The sequence below is a fragment of the Rhamphochromis longiceps genome, linkage group LG8 (assembly GCF_057381845.1).
Source record: "Rhamphochromis longiceps isolate RC_006_pf linkage group LG8, R_longiceps_female_GT1.1, whole genome shotgun sequence".
In the NCBI taxonomy this organism is placed as follows: domain Eukaryota; kingdom Metazoa; phylum Chordata; class Actinopteri; order Cichliformes; family Cichlidae; genus Rhamphochromis; species Rhamphochromis longiceps.
The window spans coordinates 33,975,244-33,996,464 of NC_140564.1; the positions used below are offsets into that span (position 1 = coordinate 33,975,244).

The 21,221-nt window shown below is 43.9% G+C and overlaps 2 protein-coding genes across 3 annotated transcripts in view; one reads left to right on the top strand and one right to left on the bottom strand.

Moving 5' to 3' along the window:
* The window catches only part of LOC146664350 (glutamate receptor ionotropic, delta-1-like), a 612,588-nt gene that overhangs the window by 407,890 nt on the left and 183,477 nt on the right, over positions 1-21,221 (top strand). The window lies entirely within an intron of this gene.
* Positions 6,506-14,295, bottom strand: LOC146664353 (microfibril-associated glycoprotein 4-like). Its single transcript, XM_085415392.1, has 7 exons — positions 14,241-14,295; positions 14,034-14,079; positions 10,327-10,485; positions 10,203-10,241; positions 9,992-10,088; positions 9,742-9,909; positions 6,506-6,990 (listed from the first exon to the last, which is right to left on the bottom strand). Exons 2-7 carry the CDS (start codon positions 14,037-14,039, stop codon positions 6,749-6,751), a joined length of 711 nt encoding a protein of 236 aa, XP_085271518.1. The 5' UTR covers positions 14,040-14,079; positions 14,241-14,295; the 3' UTR covers positions 6,506-6,748.

The window sequence follows — 21,221 nt, forward strand, 5'->3', positions numbered from 1 at the left end:
GGTGTCACATGATTTTAATGGTATTTAAAGCGTGACCAACATGGGGCTGGAAAACGGTCCCCGCTTTGCATCTCCCATCACACGGTCCACAGATGGATAGGAACACAAACACACACACACACACACACACACACACAGCTGAGCCAATGGGAAGCAACAGAGCGCTCATGAAATACTAAATATTGGGAAAGTTTCAGTCCTCATTTGAGCTTTTCTTTGTGCTCGAGAGGCCGACGATCAAAATTACTTTCCACTCAGAGGAATATTCTTATCCTGTTTTGTCAGGCTGTATCATCTGATGCTTATTTAAGCTCATTATCAGCTGTTACAAGTCCCCCCAGTTTATTTCCACAGAGATGAAGATGAAGACAAAGTGATAAGATGATAAAGACCCCAAATGAGATACAAACGCCTAATTTGTGCAGATGAGATTAAAGAAATTGATGTCATGTTCTTTCATTATCTCAAACACGGCAAATTAAAGTGAAATGCTGATTAATTCCGTGTCAGAAATTCAACCTTGGAAATAAGTTCATGCCCAACGACTCGATTTAGAAAACGTACCGTCTTCCAACCTGGGAGCCACTTTTGCCTCGAACGGTTCCACCGTTATTTTGAGAACTTTGATACTTTTGAGTTGTTCAGCTGACAGCTTTGATGAAGAGGTAAATAAAAAGAACAGGTAAACTGAGTCGGTGATCGGTGAAAACGACCAGCTCCACAGCCGTAATTTCTCTTTGAATACTTCATTCTCACGCGACCTATTTCATCAGCTCGATGATATTTACAACAATACACACTTTCCATTTTTGTCACTAAGATTAATGCCAGCAGGGAAACGTGGTAAACTGTTTTGCATGAATAATGTAGTTGGTAGATTTCATTTAGATGGCTTCGCCCTCGCTCTGCTCGTGGTTGGAGTGATAAATAGTATCCAGCTGTAGTGACAGCCAAGCTGACAGCTGCTATCTACATACATCATAATGAAGGCCGACCAAGTCTTCATTGAAAAAAATAAAAGCTTAATATGTGGAATGTGCCTGATGTTTTTCATTCCTGCCATCACTGCACTGTCGCCCTCGTGCCTTAGGCCTCGGATGGGATCTGATAGGTTTGCGATTCTGGCTGTAAAGTTGCTCCCAGGCCCTCTGATTGGCTTCATTTACATAGCACCTTGGCAGGGGAGCAGCAGCTAAGCAGCGAGGGGCGTTCAGGAGCTCCGCATTTGCATTTTATACGCTCTGTGCACCACCATCGTATTCTGATCACGAGGAGAACCCCGGCAGTTAAATTATACGTCGTGCTCGTTAGTATGAGACCCGTGGATGTGCAGGTAGTCTGCAGAGATGTTGAGAGGCTAAAGACAACACCCAGGGAAGAGCTGCATCACTTTGCTTCCTGTTCTTTTCTTTCATTGATAGAGACTTGTGCATTATGCAATTGTAAACACTAAGAGGGTCAAATGTAGCATCTCAAAACAAGACACTGAGACCACAAAAGAGTTTTCAAGGTCAGACTTCCCTATGCAGCCAGCGGCGTTACCCCCTGCTCGCCATTAGAAAGAATGCATGTTCCATTTGTGGTCACCTCAATTGCATTGCTTTACAGTTTCATTCATCTGACGCTAACGTCTTTATTTCAACTGACAGTCTGCGCTCCCAGGTTGGGACATGGCCGCTCGTCTTTTACTGCGTGCACACTCCCTTAGTCTGCAAACGTATATTTATTAAAAACAAAAAAGACGCTGACTTGAACTCCGAAGTGAACTTTAAGCATCTTGTCAAGCAGCCGCTAACTCAACACAGATCTTACAGACCGCGCTGACAGATCTATTTCAAGCCCAGAGCTCGGCTTAGCTGCGATGGAGAACCTCCCACTGTGAGCCGACTACATACTGTTCAGAACAAGAGCGAGGTAATAGAATATTTGAAGCTTTGAAGGGTTTAAATGACACGACTGATTTAAAAGTTCTCCGTGCATCGATGGTAAATGTCTTTCTGGTCAAATCGGGTCCCTGTAAGCATGGTAAACAGGAGTGTGTGCGGCAGAGGAACACACACACACATCTTAGCTTCCTGCCCATTAGTTATCAGAATAAAAGGTTGGAGCAGGTGTTTTTGTGTGTGTTTTATGGATATTGAATATAGAGGAGAAAGCACTTGTACACACACACACACACACACAGATAGAAGAGTGTGTGCTCCAATGCTAAATGTCACACCTGTCATTGGCAATGTGGATGAAAAAGCTCAATTATCCCTCCTCACAAACACACAGACCACCAGCTCTCCTCTTTCTTTTATCTTTCTATCCCTCCTCCTCCTTTCCCATCACTCTCTTTTTCTCCATCTCATCCTTCGTCCCTCCCAAATTTCACCATTCTTCCTCGTCGCCTCTTCATGATGTGTGTAGGTAATTAAAACGTCCTCTCCACCAGCCTTGTGATAAATGAACTGAGCTGTCAGGGAAACGCCTCCCACTACATCACAGATTTGTCCTTTTTTTTCTTTTTTGGGATTTGATTTTGCCATCACGGTTCAGGGAATCTGCTTCATTAGTGTTCACGGCTGCTCTGTGTGCACAAACGGGTGCGTGGCGGCAAATGCAAGTGTACAAAACACACATCAAGGCATTTCCACACTTCACAAGGCTGGAGAAAGAAGTTGGGCTTAAGCAGCAGAGTCAGACGTGGTGCTTTCAATTAAATTTGCTGGGGAGGGATTTCCTCGGGTCCTCTGTGAGGGAAAGAAAACATTTACATTTTAATAAATCGTGTTATAATAAAGGCAGAAACTTCCACGAGACTTTCTGCCAGCTACGAAAGGGTCAGATGCTGTTTGTCTGTTTTAGAATAAAGGCCTCATAAATATTAAAAATTACTACACCATCATTTTACCCTAAAGTATTTTTTATTAGTTGTGCTGTTGTATATTTCTGGGCAGCTGTGATTGAGACTCCCAGTCACTGTTCTTGATCTGGGTTGTTGTTCAAACGTCAATAAAACCAGATTTCATGTAACTGTGCGGTGTATGGGGCACAATACCAGATTTTCTGTCTGTCAGAACGCATCCTAAATATTTCAAGAATTCCTAACTTTGCCTATGACTTTTCTTTTTTAGTCAGGAATATTTGCACGTAGTATTTAGAATGATTATTAGAAACAGGACATAAATATGCTTTTGTGCCCCATACACTGCACAGTTAGAGGAACCTTTTTGCTTTTTTCCAAACTAAAGTTGTATAAAGTGTGTTTGAATTATTGGGAGCTCTACAGCACACTGTTAAGTTCATGTGCATTCAAAATAAACACGTTCATCTAACTTGGCCTTCTGACATTGATCCTATTTAATTTTTTTTAGCTAAATTATATATCAAATTCTATATTGAGACAATAAGTTCATGTGTGTGTAGTCTGCAAATGGAAGACCAAATGCCAGATTTTTAAACCCTATGAAACTGACATATTTCCCATTTTAATAAGATAATCATTTTATTTGTACAGTTGCAATTTGGATGAAATGCAAAGATAAGTGTACTTATCCCCGAATTGTAATCTTCTTTTGTTTGCCCCCTTCGGAGGTCACCACAGCGGATTATCGGTCTCCGGTGCATCCTCCTCTTTCACTCCTGCCCTCTGCATGTCCACACATATGAGCATCGTTGGGTGTAACTCGAAAATATTATGACAACACTCGATGTCAAGGTGACTGATGATCACATATCAGAGTAGAAACGTATGACTATGCATTTCTAAAGTTTCCTTTTCTTGTGCCCTCAAACAAAGAGGATCTAAACCAGGGGTGGGCAACTCCAGGCCTCGAGTGCCGGTGTCTTGCAGGTGTTAGATCTCACCCTGGGTCAACACACCTGAATCAAATGATTAGTTCATTATCAGGCCTCTGGAGAACTTCAAGACATGTTGAGGAGGTCATTTAGCCATTTGAATCAGCTGTGTTGGATCAAGGACACATCTAAAACCTGCAGGACACTGGCACTCGAGGCCTGGAGTTGCCTACCCCTGATCTAAACTGTCTGTGAAGTGTTTGGTAAAGCCAAAACGATCAGCTTCTTCGGGGTCACTTTAAAGAGTGACACATCACCTGATGGTGGGGTTAACTCCTAAAAGCCATCACGCTGACATAATAATTATAAAAATGGAGTCCTTACAGAAGAGGTGAACAGATGAGTTAAAATAATTCGAGGCTGCTCCTTCTAGCGGTCAGGTGCATCCGCGTGGAGGCGTCCTGCAGTTTCCTCTCAGTTTGCTTTTGTTAAGAAAGCTCCAACTACACGAACTCACAGAGACCATAGATGTCCTGGAATACTTTGAAGGTGACGTCTATCAGGACAGACTCTTATCATCTCTGTGTTTTAATTAAAACTTTTGTCTTATAAACTAATGAATATTTGCAGCCTGTGGGCTTCTTCCTGTAATTAATCCATAGCCGTGAAACAGGAAGCGAGCCGCTGCTGGGTGCCTCTAATCAATATTTACAGGCATGGCGTGCTAAGAAACACCAGGGGGAAGCTTGCTTTGAGGCGTGTTGAACTGAAAAAAGAAACTGCTGAAGAATGGCAATCATGAAAAACTGAACACAGACACTTAAGATCAAGTGTGAAATATTTCAAAGGCAGAAAAATGTGTGACGCGTTGTGGATGTTTGAGCGAAATGGATGATTGTGCCTCACAGAATGACAAAAGTCAAATATTCAGAAATGTTTAGCATCTTTTTCATTCCTCGAAATTGTCAAGTCGACTTCAATTTCCTCCCCCCATGCGGTGGCAATTTTGTGTCACCTGCTAGCAAGTCAAAAATAGAATATGTAAGAGGAGAGCTCTGAATAGTTTCTCCCTCCTCACTCATTGCCACAGGTGTGATAAGTGAGGAGGGGCACGAGTCTCCTGCAGAGTCTCGACCCTTTCAGGTTTTGTTTTCTGAGTCATTATTAAAAACCTGTTCAGTGCAAAAAGCAAAAGGCAGTCAGAACAAAGAAATGTGCTTGGAGAGACAAGAGACAAGCCTCTCGGTTGGTTTAAATGTTCCAAAGAGTGCCGATGCAGGATTTGCAGAATCGTTTTGGGGGGCGAAATGTACGAATGTATAAAATCTATGTTGTTTTGTTGGAAAGGGCAGAGGCTGGTGAGTTTTTGAATGCCTGTCCAACAGCATCTTTAAAAAGCCAGCTTGGTTGGTGCAAAGCCAATATGTTGTCATGGTTACTCGTCAGTCCCATAATGATTTTATATTCAAGTGCGTATATTGTGCTCGAATAATTGGAGGGAAAAATTGCCTGCATTTAAACTGATTTAAGTGGCTACGCTAACGTTGTTTAACGGGTCTACACTTCGGTCCGGCGTCAGGTGACCTCAGTAGCGTGACCCACTTTGATCCACTTTGATCGCGGTTTAAACATTTAATAGGGAGCTTTGTCCAGAGTGACTTGCAGTAAAGTGCAAAACAAGGAAAATCTCGCTTTCTATGATTCCAGGCAGCAGAACCTCACAAGAGCAAAGCCGGAGCTGCTCTGGCTGCAGAAACAGGATGTGACTGAGCCCATTAGCTGCGGTCGTTTTAGCGAGCAAGTTTATATCCCATAAAACCCCAATTCTGAAACATTTGGTAAGATGTAAAATGTAAATAAACAGAATGTCGTGGTTTGCAGATCTCATGAGCCGAATTTTATTAGCAGTACATGTATCTTTATTTTACTATATTCTATCCTTCAGCAAGTCTTTTGTCCCATCTTCCTTCTCTCTACCTGCCTGGTAACAGGCTTCTTCCTGTTCAAAGGGAGTTTTCCTTTCCCACTGTTGCCAAAGTGCTTGCTTATAGGGGGTCATATGAGTGTTGGGTTTTCTCTGTATGTATTATTGTAGGGTCTGCTGTACAATATAAAGCACCTTGAGGCGAATGTTGTTGTGATTTGGCGCTGTATAAATAAATTGAATTGAATTGGCTCCACCCGAGCACCGCACTGCCTGCTGGGTAATACTCGTAGGATCAGAGGCGGGACAACACTTCCTGTGCTGGGGCGTTGCTTCCACATCGACGCAGATCAGTGGAAACGCTTGAGCTCACCTCTGAAAGACTGTGAATGCTTATGTACATGTCATAGTTTGTGTTTTCATTTCAATAAATTGTGGGTAGAACTTAGTGAATTGACTCCATTTTGGAACAACAAGCATCTGTGAATACTTTGTAGATGTGCTGTACATGCACTCGCTCTGCTTGTTTCTGAGACAAAAGCTCAGTATGAACTTCTCACAAGTAAAATCCAGTTGTGTAACTTTAGGTATAGAAATACTGAATATTAATATCAGTGTCTTCACCCTGAAGCAGGTGGAGCTTTAGTGTGAGGGCGGCTCCAGAATCCAGACAGAAACACACAAAGACCACGAGAACACCTCAGCTGTTTGCTTCTCATTTATTATCAGGATACAGCAGATAATGATTCACACCAGCTATCAGACCTCCACCAAACAGTCAGTGAGACGTTAAATCTGAGTGTGCTGAGCTGCAGACTGAGGAACATCTGGACCAACCGAGAGCTTCTGAGAAATCATCAGCTCAAACTGGTCTCCGTCCATCATTTCACTCCACCTGCAGCTGTTTGACAGCAGCTCACTCACACTCTGACTGCTCTTCTGAGATATTTACGTCATCGACTGACTCTGAAAGTTAAAGATTGTCTGGGACTACATGATAAAGGAGAGAAAAGAGAGATCAACACGAAATGTTCTGCAGATTTACTGCACAGGACGGATCTTCATGCTGATGGTCTTCAGAGAGTAATTATGACCTTTCCACTGGTGCCAGGCCACACCAACAGCATAGATAGTACCATCTGCCCCCCAACGATAAACCCCGTTAGGGTTTGCATAGTGACAGGCGTTGTACCAGAACGCCCCCAGAAAGGATTTTGCACAGTTGTTGTGGTCTTTGTCAAATGTGGCGAACTTCTGTCCATTGTGAAAACTCAGGGCATCTCCTGGAGAAACACAGATGAAACACCGTTTTCGTTTGGCGCTCGGCGAAGGCGGTCACACTTTTTCTCCTCTCCTCTCCCTTATCTTCCCTGCTTAGCTTCTTATGTCCTTGTCTTGTCTTGTGTTTTTACTTTTCCCTGAAACACTCTCTCACAGTCTGTTTCAAAAACCTAAAAGAGAATTATGGATTTGATCAACTGGTCTCTGAATGCTATTGACATCCTTTTCTCAACGAGAAGTCTGGGCTCAGGAGAGCCCGAGTGCCCTGGAGGGACTTTCCCTACCGGATACACGATGGACGGGTGGCAGACATGGAGGATTGTGTGCCTGGCGGGACTGTCGATCGAGGATGCTGAAGATATCTACCTATTCGGAACCATGATAACAGGGTTCTTGCTGATTGGAGCTGGCTTGGCCCTGACTTATTGGAGAATTAAGAAAGCGGAACCGGCTGTTCAAACACCCCCAAGGCTGCCCGCTGGGATTGGAACGATGGGACGAGGCGCGACTTCTCAGAATGGGCTCACTGAGTGCAGCACGGATAAGATCTTGGAGAAGCTTACAGCTGCCGTGAATACTCAGAATAACACCTCGTAGCAAAAGTTGGATTGCATTGTGGAACAGCTGACTGCAGTCGTGAGGTCTCAGAATCTGCTCTTTGACCATAAGAATGACAACATCACAGAGCGCAAGTTTGATAACATCATGGAGAAGCTTGCGGTTCTCCAACGGGAGATGGAGAGACCAGTGTCGGAGTGTTAAAGAACAGCTTTGAAATTCTCATGAGCTGTTCGCACTAAAGTAAAACCACCATCATAATCCGGCTACCCCCTTTTGCGCCAGCTATAGGCTCAAGGCTGGAGCCGAACAACAACACCCTGATAACAACTGTGTTTAGTCTGTTCCTTCCCATTCCATGCAAGGCCACCTGGGTTGGCTGGAAGACTGTTTACTTAGCCTGGGCGAAGGACACTGTCTCAGCTGAACTCTGGACACACACACACACACACACACACACACACTGATATGCACACACTCATCCCCCCTCCCTTTACAAGCGCCTTCGATGCTTGTTCCCTCCTGGGAACACGGCGGGTCTGAGCCCGCGCTGGAATGGTAGCGCTGGGCAGGATGGCTGCTGCGTTTGCTTCGGATTACTCTTCACCCCCCACCCGACCCTGTGGCTTGTCATGTGTTCTATAATGTTGTGCTGTGGACATTTATGTGCTTTTTTGTGCAGAGGAGTTTTTTTGTTTCCTGTTCTCATGCTGTCTTCCCAGGAGCCCAGCATGAGTAGAGGTCTCTTTTTTTCCTCTTGTACTTTCCCATTGTAGTGTACATTTCAGTGGTTTTTCTGTAACGCTACCGATCTCCGACCTGTATCCCCATGTGATGTCTGTGTTGTGTGTGTAAGGTCGGGGGGCTCCCATTTCACTGCAGGGCAACCTGCACGTGGCGAATAAAGCTTTGATTGATTGATTGAATAATCACAACATCACCACTAATCCCAGTCATACTGGTCTGCATGTGTACTGTACCATATGTGGTTGACCTACTCCAGTTTATTCATGTGAACTGGGAGACTTCGTCATGCAGTAAAGTCATTTTCATTGGTATGTAGGTGATACCAGCTTTATTTATCCCTGAAGGTACATCAGATAAGCCAACTATTTAAACTGCAGGTGTGTCTATGGTCCTGACAACCTCACATCCAAAGTCTTGAAAACTGAAGGCTCTGCCTCCCATTCTACTTTTAAATACTCTAGGAACAACAAGTAGGCCTGCAGAGCGAGAGCAAAGTGCTCTAATAGGGTGATATGGTACTACAAGGTCATTAAGATAAGATGGGGCCTGATTATTTAAGACCTTGTATGTGAGGAGCAGGATTTTGAATTCTGGATTTAACAGGAAGCCAAAACAGGAGAAACCTGCTCTCTCTTTCTAGTCCCTGTCAGGACTCTTGCTGCAGCATTTTGGATCAGCTGAAGGCTTTTCAGTGAGTTTTTAGGACATCCTGATAATAATGAATTACAGTCGTCCAGCCTGGAAGTAATAAATGCATGAACTAGTTTTTCAGCGTCACTCTGAGACAGGATATTTCTAACTTTAGAGATGTTGCACAAATGGAAGAAAGCAGTCTTACATATTTGTTTAATATGTGCGTTGAAGGACATGTCCTGGTCAAACATGACTCCAAGGTTCCTCACAGTGTTACTGGAGGCCAAGGTAATGCCATCCAGAGTAAGAATCTGGTTAGATACCATATTTCTAGGCTTTTCAGGGCCGAGTACAATAACCTCAGTTTGATCTGAATTAAAAAGCAGAAAGTTAGCGGCCATCCAGGTCTTTATGTCTTTAAGACATTCCTGCAGTTTAACTCATTGGTGTGTGTTATCTGGCTTCATGGACAGATAGAGCTGGGTGTCGTCTGCATATCATCCTGCCTGGTGTTTGGTACTCAGGGGCCACGACTGAGAACAGGGAGGCTGCACAGAGGGTCATTAACACTGCCCACAATATCATTGGCTGCCCTCTGACACTCCTGGAGGCCATCGCCAGATCCTCCTGTCTCAGAGACTCACAGGCGACCCCTCAAACCCCGCCCACCACCTGTTCCATTCTACCCATTCCTCTTCTTTGTTGATCTTTTCTGTTCATTTGTGTCATTGTACATGTACAATGACAATAAAGGCGTATTCTATTCTATTCTATTCTATTCTGATGCTACACTGACCCTGTGCCACTTCACTCACCTGCCCCTCCGTTCTTGAATCCAGTAACAGTCAGTTTGTATCCATCACATTCAGCATCCACCTTAAATGAAGAGTAACGAGCGAACACTTTCTTCCCTTCAAAGTCCTCCATGTCCACCAGCAGCTCACTCTTTTCCTTGGATGTCATAATGTTGATCACATCGAGACCTACATTCACACACAAGCACACAGTCAGAAACATGCAGGGCTGTTTGGTACAGAGCTGCAGATCATCCAATAAAACTCTCACCGAGCCAGTACTCTCCAGCAGCGTCACCAAAGCCCATCTTGTATTGATCCCAGGGTCTGTAGAAGTTCACCGTGCCGTCCATCCTCCTCTGGAACACCTGGGGGAGGAGGCAGCAGAAACATCTCTGGTTTCAGGGAGCACAGATCTGGATTTACAGCAGTGCTCCTGTTAAATGTTCCCGCGCTGACACTTTTTAGTTACAAGCACTCACCGTCCAGCCTCCTCCTTCTGAGTCCATGTCACAGTACACCTGCACACAAACACCTGTCACACTCTAGCTGCTTAAAGACGTGGACATGAACAGGACCCAGAGTCCCAGAGAGGGTGGACTGTACCTGCACCGCAGACCTTTCTCCAAGGGGATAGATGGTGTACACGCCGCTGCTTTGGCTTCTGTCCTGGCGGCGGATGTCGCTGCAGTCCCTCGGCTGGATGAGCTCCGTGCAGCTGGTCAACGCAGGAGCGAGGAGGAGAACGATGAAGACCGCTGGCAGCTGGAACAGAGCCTTTCATTTGCACAATATTCACTTCCTACCAAGCTCAACAAGCCTGTGATTCTCCCTCAGCTTTGCCTCTCAGCTGTGCTGAAGTCTTGTTTAGGCTGCACAGGTGTGGTTCAGCCAAACCCCCCTCCCTGTGCTCACTTCTTAGTATACAGGGAGTGTAGAATTATTAGGCAAATGATTATTTTGTCCACATCATCCTCTTCATGCATGTTGTCTTACTCCAAGCTGTATAGGCTCGAAAGCCTACTACCAATTAAGCATATTAGGTGATGTGCATCTCTGTAATGAGAAGGGGTGTGGTCTAATGACATCAACACCCTATATCAGGTGTGCATAATTTTTAGGCAACGTCCTTTCCTTTGGCAAAATGGGTCAAAAGAAGGACTTGACAGGCTCAGAAAAGTCAAAAATAGTGAGATATCTTGCAGAGGGATGCAGCAGTCTCAAAATTGCAAAGCTTCTGAAGCGTGATCGTCGAACAATCAAGCGTTTCATTCAAAATAGTCAACAGGGTCGCAAGAAGCGTGTGGAAAAACCAAGGCGCAAAATAACTGCCCATGAACTGAGAAAAGTCAAGCGTGCAGCTGCCAAGATGCCACTTGCCACCAGTTTGGCCATATTTCAGAGCTGCAACATCACTGGAGTGCCCAAAAGCACAAGGTGTGCAATACTCAGAGACATGGCCAAGGTAAGAAAGGCTGAAAGACGACCACCACTGAACAAGACGCACAAGCTGAAACGTCAAGACTGGGCCAAGAAATATCTCAAGACTGGTTTTTCTAAGGTTTTATGGACTGATGAAATGAGAGTGAGTCTTGATGGGCCAGATGGATGGGCCCGTGGCTGGATTGGTAAAGGGCAGAGAGCTCCAGTCCCACTCAGACGCCAGCAAGGTGGAGGTGGAGTACTGGTTTGGGCTGGTATCATCAAAGATGAGCTTGTGGGGCCTTTTCGGGTTGAGGATGGAGTCAAGCTCAACTCCCAGTCCTACTGCCAGTTTCTGGAAGACACCTTCTTCAAGCAGTGGTACAGGAAGAAGTCTGCATCCTTCAAGAAAAACATGATTTTCATGCAGGACAATGCTCCATCACACGCGTCCAAGTACTCCACAGCGTGGCTGCAAGAAAGGGTATAAAAGAAGAAAAACTAATGACATGGCCTCCTTGTTCACCTGATCTGAACCCCATTGAGAACCTGTGGTCCATCATCAAATGTGAGATTTACAAGGAGGGAAAACAGTACACCTCTCTGAACAGTGTCTGGGAGGCTGTGGTTGCTGTTGCACGCAATGTTGATGGTGAACAGATCAAAACACTGACAGAATCCATGGATGGCAGGCTTTTGAGTGTCCTTGCAAAGAAAGGTGGCTATATTGGTCGCTGATTTGTTTTTGTTTTGTTTTTGAATGTCAGAAATGTATATTTGTGAATGTGGAGATGTTATATTGGTGTCACTGGTAAAAATAAATAATTGAAATGGGTATATATTTGTTTTTGTTAAGTTGCCTAATAATTATGCACAGTAATAGTCACCTGCACACACAGATATCCCCCTAAAATAGCTAAAACTAAAAACAAACTAAAAACTACTTCCACAAACATTCAGCTTTGATATTAATGAGTTTTTTGGGTTCATTGAGAACATGGTTGTTGTTCAATAATAACATTATTCCTCAAAAATACAACTTGCCTAATAATTCTGCACTCCCTGTAGTCCTGTTGCCTTTCATTGTAAAGTGAGTTCATGCTTTGTTATATTGTTGTATTCCTGTTGATCTCTGACCTGCACAGAACAAGAACCATTCTGAACCATCCCCAGAAAATCCAGGCTTAAGTTACCTGGATAAGAGGAAATCCTGCTTGGTGGCACAGACCTCAGGAGCAGGCTATGTTCAGAGTTAAGATGGAGGCAATGTTCCCTCTAATGTTTCATGTGTCTGAACGCACAAACTCCCTGAGCGTCCCTTGGACCACTGTGAGCGACAGCAGACGTGTGCACTGTGGTCACGCCAGCATCCAATCCATCCAAGTTACATGTTTATTAAAATAATCAAATTACAGCATTTATGTTAGACTACTTTTAATTAACTGCTTTAGCCCACTTACAATGAAAATGTAAACAAATCTTGTTATGTTAACACTATTGGAAGGAAAAATAACTTGAACTCCAATTTTGAAAACACAACTTTATTTATTTCTTTTCTATAAAGCTCTGACTTATATTATGAGTCTGTGGTCTGGGAGAGAGTCTGTAACTCTGTCTGCAAATACAGTAAATAATGACCAATGTTGGGCAGTTAATTATATAGTTACTTCAAAAAAATAACTGAGTTATGCAAACAACAACATGTTTTGCAGCTGTTTACCTAAAAATGCAGCCAAGGCGTTTTTTAAACAAACATTTCAAACTATTTACAGAACAATCAGCTGTTCTGCATCACATCTGATGCCACACAAATTATTTGTGCCGCTCCAAAAATAATTTCTGTCCACTATGAGATGAAGGAGAACAACAGCCTGATACCTGCAGGCCTGACAGCAGCAGATGTGTCACTGCTGTAACACCTGTAACACTCAGCAGGCGCCTCATTGTTCTGACACACAACAAAACTATTGACTACACTACACACTGACCACACACTAACTACACACTGACCACACACTAACTACACACTAACTACACACTAACTACACACTAACTACACACTAACTACACAAGATTTGCATTAAACATCGCAAATCTCTCACATCTCAAACACGCCGTCACTTCTAAAACTTCCCCCTTCCTAAACCTCTAAATGCAATGTTGCCATATCATTTTTGATTGGTCCACGTGGTACATTTTTCCACCAATAGGAAAGGGGGGGGTTGGTGTTGTTTCTGCTCACAGGCTTTTGAGCGTTTTCCTTATAAAACGCCGTTTTTACCGTTTCTTCCTGCAGTAAATATAAACAACAACAGTATTCAGGAAGAAAACCAAACATTGGAGATATTTTTATCATAACTCTGGTTTTACGTGGCCGATCAACACAATTTAAAAACTGGTATAAAGTCCACACTTTTCCCGACCACTTGTCCTGCTCACATCTCCAATGGTTGTACATGTTGTCAATAATGTGGCTTCACTCCACATCAGCCGCTTTGCTAAAACACCGGTGTTGGCACATAAGGACGCTGTCATAGCCTGTCAAAGACGTTGATTAGCTGCGTATATACGAATGTGAATTGCATTATTAAAATGACATACACTCTACATAAAGTTATTCTCTCTCTATCTATTATTACTTTAGTACTTCTTAAAATGATATCCAGTATAATTTGTGTCCCTTCTTTCATTACATGATTGGCATCAGGCTCTGATAGTGAAGGTGCTGCTCAGGTAAAGTCATCAAACAGACACATTCAAGAAGGAAGGCGGAGTTTTAGGTATCAACACTGTTTAATGAGGCGATCACAGCAGACCGAGGGTCAGGAGGGTCACCACCACTCACTCCTACACTGATACTTAACCAGAAATATTTAAGGTCACAAACTTACCTTCATGGTCAGATTTCTGTGGGAGTTAGTTTCTGCTGATGTAGATCTGAAAGGAAAGGATTACTGTGAGGATCACCTCATTCAATCATTTAAATCTAATCTGCGTTTAACGCATTTACAGCAATGTCTGCTTAAAATATCCTGAAAGTTTCACACACTCTATTTGGCAGTAATATTAAAGCACTGCTGCTACGTTACTACAGATACCTGTGTGAAGTCACCTGCAGTTGGAGCTGAACACGCTTCAGAGACACCACACGGCTGTTCTCCCTCAGTGTGTCAGAGTCTCCCAGAGTCCCTGCTTATATCTGCAGGAGGGCGGACACATCAGAGTCACGCCACTCTTTACACTGTCTAAAGTTACACGCTTCAAGTTTCCCAAAAAAACACAACCAGGATGTTCCCAGGCTGAAGCACATATCATGTTTGATATGTGGTTTATTTGCAAATATCGTGTTAGTTATTTGCTGATCCCATACGCCTCTGATACTTGCTGCTGTGATGCACATATCATGGGACAGTGCAGAGGAGAGCTCATTTACTTGACCCGCTTGAATTCAGTGAGACTTCAAAGATGAAGATGTGGGGCGCAGTGAGTGAAGCTTGAAAATGTAAATTTAGAATTCAAAGCATTTCTGCCTAATTCTGGGGAACCTGCAGGCCATTCAGGTGGGGGCGGGGCTACCACTGAGTTGTGGTATAGTTTCGGCAGGATTGGGGCAGTGTGTCTTGCACTTTTTGTCTCTTGTTGATTGACTTGATGGCTGGTGTTCAGGGTCCAGAGCACTCCTTGTGGCGGGCTTAGTTAGGAGAAAGCCAGACACACCAACTCCACATGGATGTGGAAATGTGGACCTGGCAACAACATCAGCACCCGCACTGGAAAACTTAAACAGAGGTCTAGAGTCCTAACAGCAGCATCCAAGTCAAGCAGCATACTTTTCCTTTCAGATTTATCTGATGGCAGAAGTTTGAGAACAGGTAGAAAAATGACCAGAGAAAAGCGAGCCTTTATTTGGTCGATTACACCAGACGACATCATGGTGTTGATAATGTGCTAGTAAACTTCTGTAACCACTGCTCATGGCCTAACGTTGCAGAGCAGGCTGGCTATTCACACACACAGTCACACACACACGCACACACACACAGTCACACACAGTCACGCACAGACACACACACACAGTCACACACAGACACACACACACAGACACACACACACGCACACACACACAGTCACACACAGTCACGCACAGACACACACACACACGCACACACACACAGTCACACACAGTCACGCACACACACACACACACAGACACACACACACAGTCACACACAGACACACAGACACACACAGACACACACACAGTCACACACAGACACACAGACACACACACACGCACACACACACAGTCACACACAGTCACGCACAGACACACACACACACGCACACACACACAGTCACACACAGTCACACACAGTCACGCACACACACACACACACAGACACACACACACAGTCACACACAGACACACAGACACACACAGACACACACACAGTCACACACAGACACACACACACAGACACACACACAGTCACACACAGTCACGCACACACACACACACACACACGCACACACACACAGTCACACACAGTCACGCACACACACACACACACAGACACACACACACAGACACACACACACACACAGACACACACACAGTCACACACACACACGCACACACACACAGTCACACACAGTCACGCACACACACACACACACACACAGACACACACACACAGACACACACACACACACACAGACACACACACACACACACACACACAGTCACACACAGTCACGCACACACACACACACACACACACACAGACACACACACACGCACACACACACAGTCACACACAGTCACGCACACACACACACACACACACACACACACACACAGTCACACACAGTCACGCACACACACACACACACACAGACACACACACACATACACATGCACACACACACAGTCACGCACACACACACATACACATGCACACACACACAGTCACGCACACACACACATGCACACACACACTACCAATTTACAGCTACCTGTAAATTTCATCACACCCAGGTCAGTGTTGTTGACATTCCATTTTATATACAGTATATATCTCCAAATCACAAGACGAGATGGCTTGAAAGTAACAGTTTAGCTACTGCTGAGGCACATGGTCCATTTTTAGAGATAGGGATGAGGAAACAAGGCAAGTTTATTTGTATAGCACAATTCAACAACAAGTGATTCAAAGTGCTTTACAGAGACGTTAGAAACAAAAACAAATAAAAAGCATGATTTAAAATTGATTAAAACAAGCAAACAAACAAACAACAGTATATAAAATCAAAACAGATAAAATCAGTAGTTAAATGTAAGTTTTGAAATTTAAGCTTAAAAGTGTGGATTTGGTGCTTTATTCAAATGCAGCTGAGAACAGGTGAGTCTTCAACCTGGATTTAAATAAACTGAGTGTTTCAGCTGATCTGAGGCTTTCTGGGAGTTTGTTCCAGATATAAGGAGCATAAAAGCTGAATGCAGCTTCTCCGTGTCTGGTTCTGACTCTGGGAACTGATAAAAGACCGGATCCAGATGACCTGAGGGATCTGGCAGGTTCATACTGGGTCAAATAAATTAGACCGCAGCTCAAAAACAGCTGATAAAATCTTGCTTTTAAAGTAAATACATTGCAGCATCTCTTCCGTATCCTGTTCATCTGCAAACACACATATTTACCTTCTTCACTGATGGGCCAGAAAGCTTTCAGAGTTTGTTTAAACATGTTTCTTTAGCACAGGCTCCTGTAACGTCATAGAGCACGTGTCTGACAAGCTTCATCATTAGATTCCACTCATACTCAGGTATTCAGGACATATGCTGACCTATCCTTCAAGCTCGGGTCCTCCACCAGAGGCCTGGGAGCTTGAGGGTCCTGCGCAGTATCGTAGCTGTTCCTAGGACTGCGCTCTTCTGGACAGAGATCTTGGATGCTGTTCCTGGGATCTACTGGAGCCACTCGCCTAGTGCTTGTTCATAGCAGGGAAGATGTTTAATATGTTCCTTGATCATCAGCAGGTAGTAATGTATTCCTGGGAGAGAAGAGCAGGTGACATAGACGGGTATGGCACTCTCCCAGAAATCTTTATTGTGAAAAATCCTCAGTGTGGATAAATGCCAACTTTTCCTGCAGTGTTTCCTGACAGCAGGCGAGATGAGCTTCATTCTAGTTCGTGTTATCTCCTTTATTCCGTAAACTCTGGGGCTTGGACGCTGTAATTTGTCTCTGTTAGTTTAATAATACTTTCAGCATATTGGCTCAGGGTGATTTATTTCATCTACTCATTTAAATTAGAACTTTTAGCTCAGGACCAAATGATGCATGCACGCGAACCCGCTGCCGTATGAGAGCTTTTCAAAGAGGTTTTTAATCTAGATTAAAAATTCAGGCAGATCCAACCAGTGTGCCCTTGTACCCTTACAGTGTGGGCATCCAAATCATGGATGATTTATATCACCAATGGCTGTTGTCCAAACGATAATGTAATGCTTCTGTTTCTCATTTTTTTAAAGCTTGTTTTTTGGCCTTCTGCCTTTATTGAATAGATGCAATAGAGATATGAAACTTGGGGAACGGAGCAAGTGAATGACAAGCAGCAAACGTCAAGCCAGCCAGGAGGTGAACCGGGGACTCGCCATTGGCCAGCAGCTTGGCCGCTGGTTTGTGCAATCGTTAACTTTTCAAATGTTTTCTCCTCTTGCTTTCCCTCTTTCCACACAGCCATTGGTTTCTGTTACAGAGAAACTGCCACAGATCAATAATCCATCACAGTGAACATAACATGGATTGTTATTTGGGCCAGCAAGGTAGTATGAGACCTTATAGCTGCAACTGCAAAGAGCCAAAGAAATAACCCGACTTTGACAACAGGAAAAGCAGGCATGAAACTGTGTGTGATGGATGAAAGGAGTCGGGCGGCATATTTTGGACCTTGTGGGGAAGAAATTTTAGGCAGGGCTGGGGAAGAGAGCGAGGACAAAACCCAGAAAAAGCTTACAAAACCGTGCATTCTGGGAAATGTAGGGCACTTGGGCAAAAACTCCCCAAGTGTGCTGAAATCTGCCAAATATAGGCAGAAAATGCATGACTTTCACTTTCCTTTAATTGTCTTATATTATTGCTATATGACTACTGTTGTCTGCACAGCTGAACACGGTAACTGTGGGGTATTTGCACAGCGCCTGAGAGACGCCCCACATATTTCCACACGGTGTGAATCTTAATTGAATCTGAAGTGCTTTCTGTGACTGGTGGTCAACCTGGCAATTTGAAGTGGCTGCAGAGGAGAGGCCGGTGTGACGGTGACGGGGCAGAGATAAGTGCTGGCATTCTTGCAGAGAGAGGAGTATGTTCCCCACAGTGCCTTGCTCAAAGTGGCTGTGGAGAAATTGAACTGTGGCTGGTGAGGAGCTCGCTAAATTGCTTTCGAGTCCCTCCACTTGTGTTGTTCCAGTGCTTGAGCTCAAGAAAATGAGGGCTTTTTCTTTTTTTCTTTTCCTCCAGCAGATTTCTGAAGAGGTCTGATGACAGACACTCTGAGAGCTGAAAATATAGTGGAGCAGCAGAAGAAAGTGTTTACCATATAGTTGCAAACTGCAGTATAAAGATGTGTTATTGAATATTTCTTCTGTGAGAAAGTGATGAGCTTCAGATAATGTACAACAATAATGTGCACGGTTGGTATGATTCAACATAAAAATGATAAATGATACATGAATACTCATAATATCATTAATCATTGAAAAAGACATTAGAAAGTTTGCACCTGCCCTACACTTAAAGCTGTGTTGAGCAAACTTTGACCACTAGGGGGCAGAATATGTGTAAATAAAGCAACATAGCCAAATATCCTGAACTCTTATGGTTTATTTTTGATAGTGGTGAGGAGAGCATGATTCTATTATAACAATGAGTTTTCAGCTAAAACAGCAGCACCTGATGCCTTATAAACAGACCGCCTCCAGCCTATGTGCAGTCAAACCATAATAAAGATGCACGTGAAGCTGTAATAGTGTATGTTAATCACCTTAAGTAGATATAATTTAGGTAATTATAGCTTGCTTAAGAAAAAGCTGCTCAATATGTAGCTTAGTTTGTTGTTTTCAGGGTTTTTTTTTCATAATTTCTAGAACAACAGTAGAAAGATTGACAGTTTCACAAATAACGCGCAGAGCTGCTTTTAGTACGTGTCTGCTACTACTAACGTTTCTGTAATTAGTGGGAAACTACCTCAGGGCTCTGATTTTTGAGATACTATATTACAGTTAAGTGACTGGTCCACTGCAGTGATTGGCAGGTGATGAGAAAGTGTGGCTGGCTGACAGATGAGTGGATAGACAGAAAATGTAATAGAGAATAAGAGCAGTGGTGGTGGAAAAAAGCCCTGCAAAGGTAGGGAAGATGAGATGTAACAGCTGGACTCCAGGAGTGGAGAGTGGCGGTCAGAGTCATTCAGGGTTTGGTACAAGCCAGCTGTCAGTGCTAATAGACAGAAAAAGATGGAGGGAGGGGAAAGGAGAGGAGGGAAAATAGGAAGAGATGTTCAGGCCAAACAACCTGTCACTAGCTATAACGGAGCATAACGCAACACAGCTGCCTTGTCTGAATGTCAGAAAGAGAAACTTCCCTGGCAGTTTGGAGAAGAGTCTGCAAAACGATATTCTCAAATGGATAGATGCTATCTGGTTCAGCGGCAGGGCTGGGCCCAGAATAGCAATGATGCTCTTAGTCAGATCTGCTGAGAACAAGTTAGCTCCGACATGTCCTTCACGTCAGCATCACAGCTCCCTCCTTTTTTCTCTGATAGTCTGTTTTTGCTCACTTTGGTCATGAATAAATGTCCAAAGGATGTCCAAAAATCAGCAAAGATGAAATAAAGTTTGGAGACTTTTGAATCTATGAGCTTTGAACAATCGTTGACAACAGGGCGTTAGCTTCTCAGACTTCTGATGAGCAGATATCTGCATATTCTGGGATAGCATTGACCAGTTTGAGCACCAGTGGCTTTCCTGCAGGTTCACACAGCATGAAGAGAGACTGCATCACTATCTGTGAACACTTTAGCTTTGGTTAGCTTCAATGACCAGTTGAAGGAAACGGTTTCCCGTCTGATGTCGAAGCTGCGTTTAGCTAAATGATGTTTAATGAAGATGACTGTTAATTTGAAGTGGACAAATATTTAAATCCTGCAGTTCTGACAGAGTCACTGGTTGTTTAAAGGTGCACACTTGTGTTCTTTGATGCTAGTGCTAATGATCTAATGATACACCAGCTGAGGTACTATTGGAGACCTGTAGCAACAGATCTAAAAGAGCAATAAAGTCGACAGTGGGAGGTGGTCAGAGTGTAGTGGTGGCATAAATCACAGGATTGTTAACCTGGTGATTGCTGTTTACTAGGGGTGCTTATATAGATATTGAACCATTCGATACAGTGCTTTCGGTTTGGTACGCACAGGTATCAAACAATACAATTTTTTAAATTTATTTTATCAACTTTTCTTCTGACGATGCTGTCTGTGTCAAGAGCTCAGTGGATCTGTGTTCGACTACTCCGCCTAGGCTGCACTGTCGAGCGCAGATTCACTGAGCGCAGCACAAGCTAGCAAGACAGAAGCTAAGCTCGTTGCAACATGGCAAACTGAACCTCCCCCACCCTCATTCAGATCTGGCCTTTGGAACTATTTTGGTTTTCATGTGACGTATGACCCTGAAGGTAAGCGAGTCATGGACTAAAGTAAAACAGTATGTTGGATGTGCCATGCAATGCTCAATTACATTGGTGTGAACTAGTGTGTTAGCGCAGTTAGCTCGTTAACGTGTTGGCCGTCCAGCCCCACGCACGGGGCGATCCGCGGTAGCTCGTTAACGGAGATTTGCCGTGTTGTGGCGTTAACGTCATTTCAGATTAACGCTGACAGCACTAGTGGGAACACAACGAATATGACTGCACATTTACTCCGACATCATCCTAGTGCAAAGACAAGTGGAAGCAGACAAAAACAACAAGCAGCATGCTACAAACTTTACCCGAGTCATTTAGACAGCCGTTAGCACAGGA

Excerpts from the sequence above, each read along its gene's own strand:
- LOC146664353 (XM_085415392.1), bottom strand. Across the intron at positions 10,242-10,326 it reads GAGAAAGGTCTGCGGTGCAG|GTGTACTGTGACATGGACTC; the intron begins GTACAGTCCACC and ends GTTTGTGTGCAG. Across the intron at positions 9,910-9,991 it reads TGCTGGAGAGTACTGGCTCG|GTCTCGATGTGATCAACATT; the intron begins GTGAGAGTTTTA and ends GTGTGAATGTAG.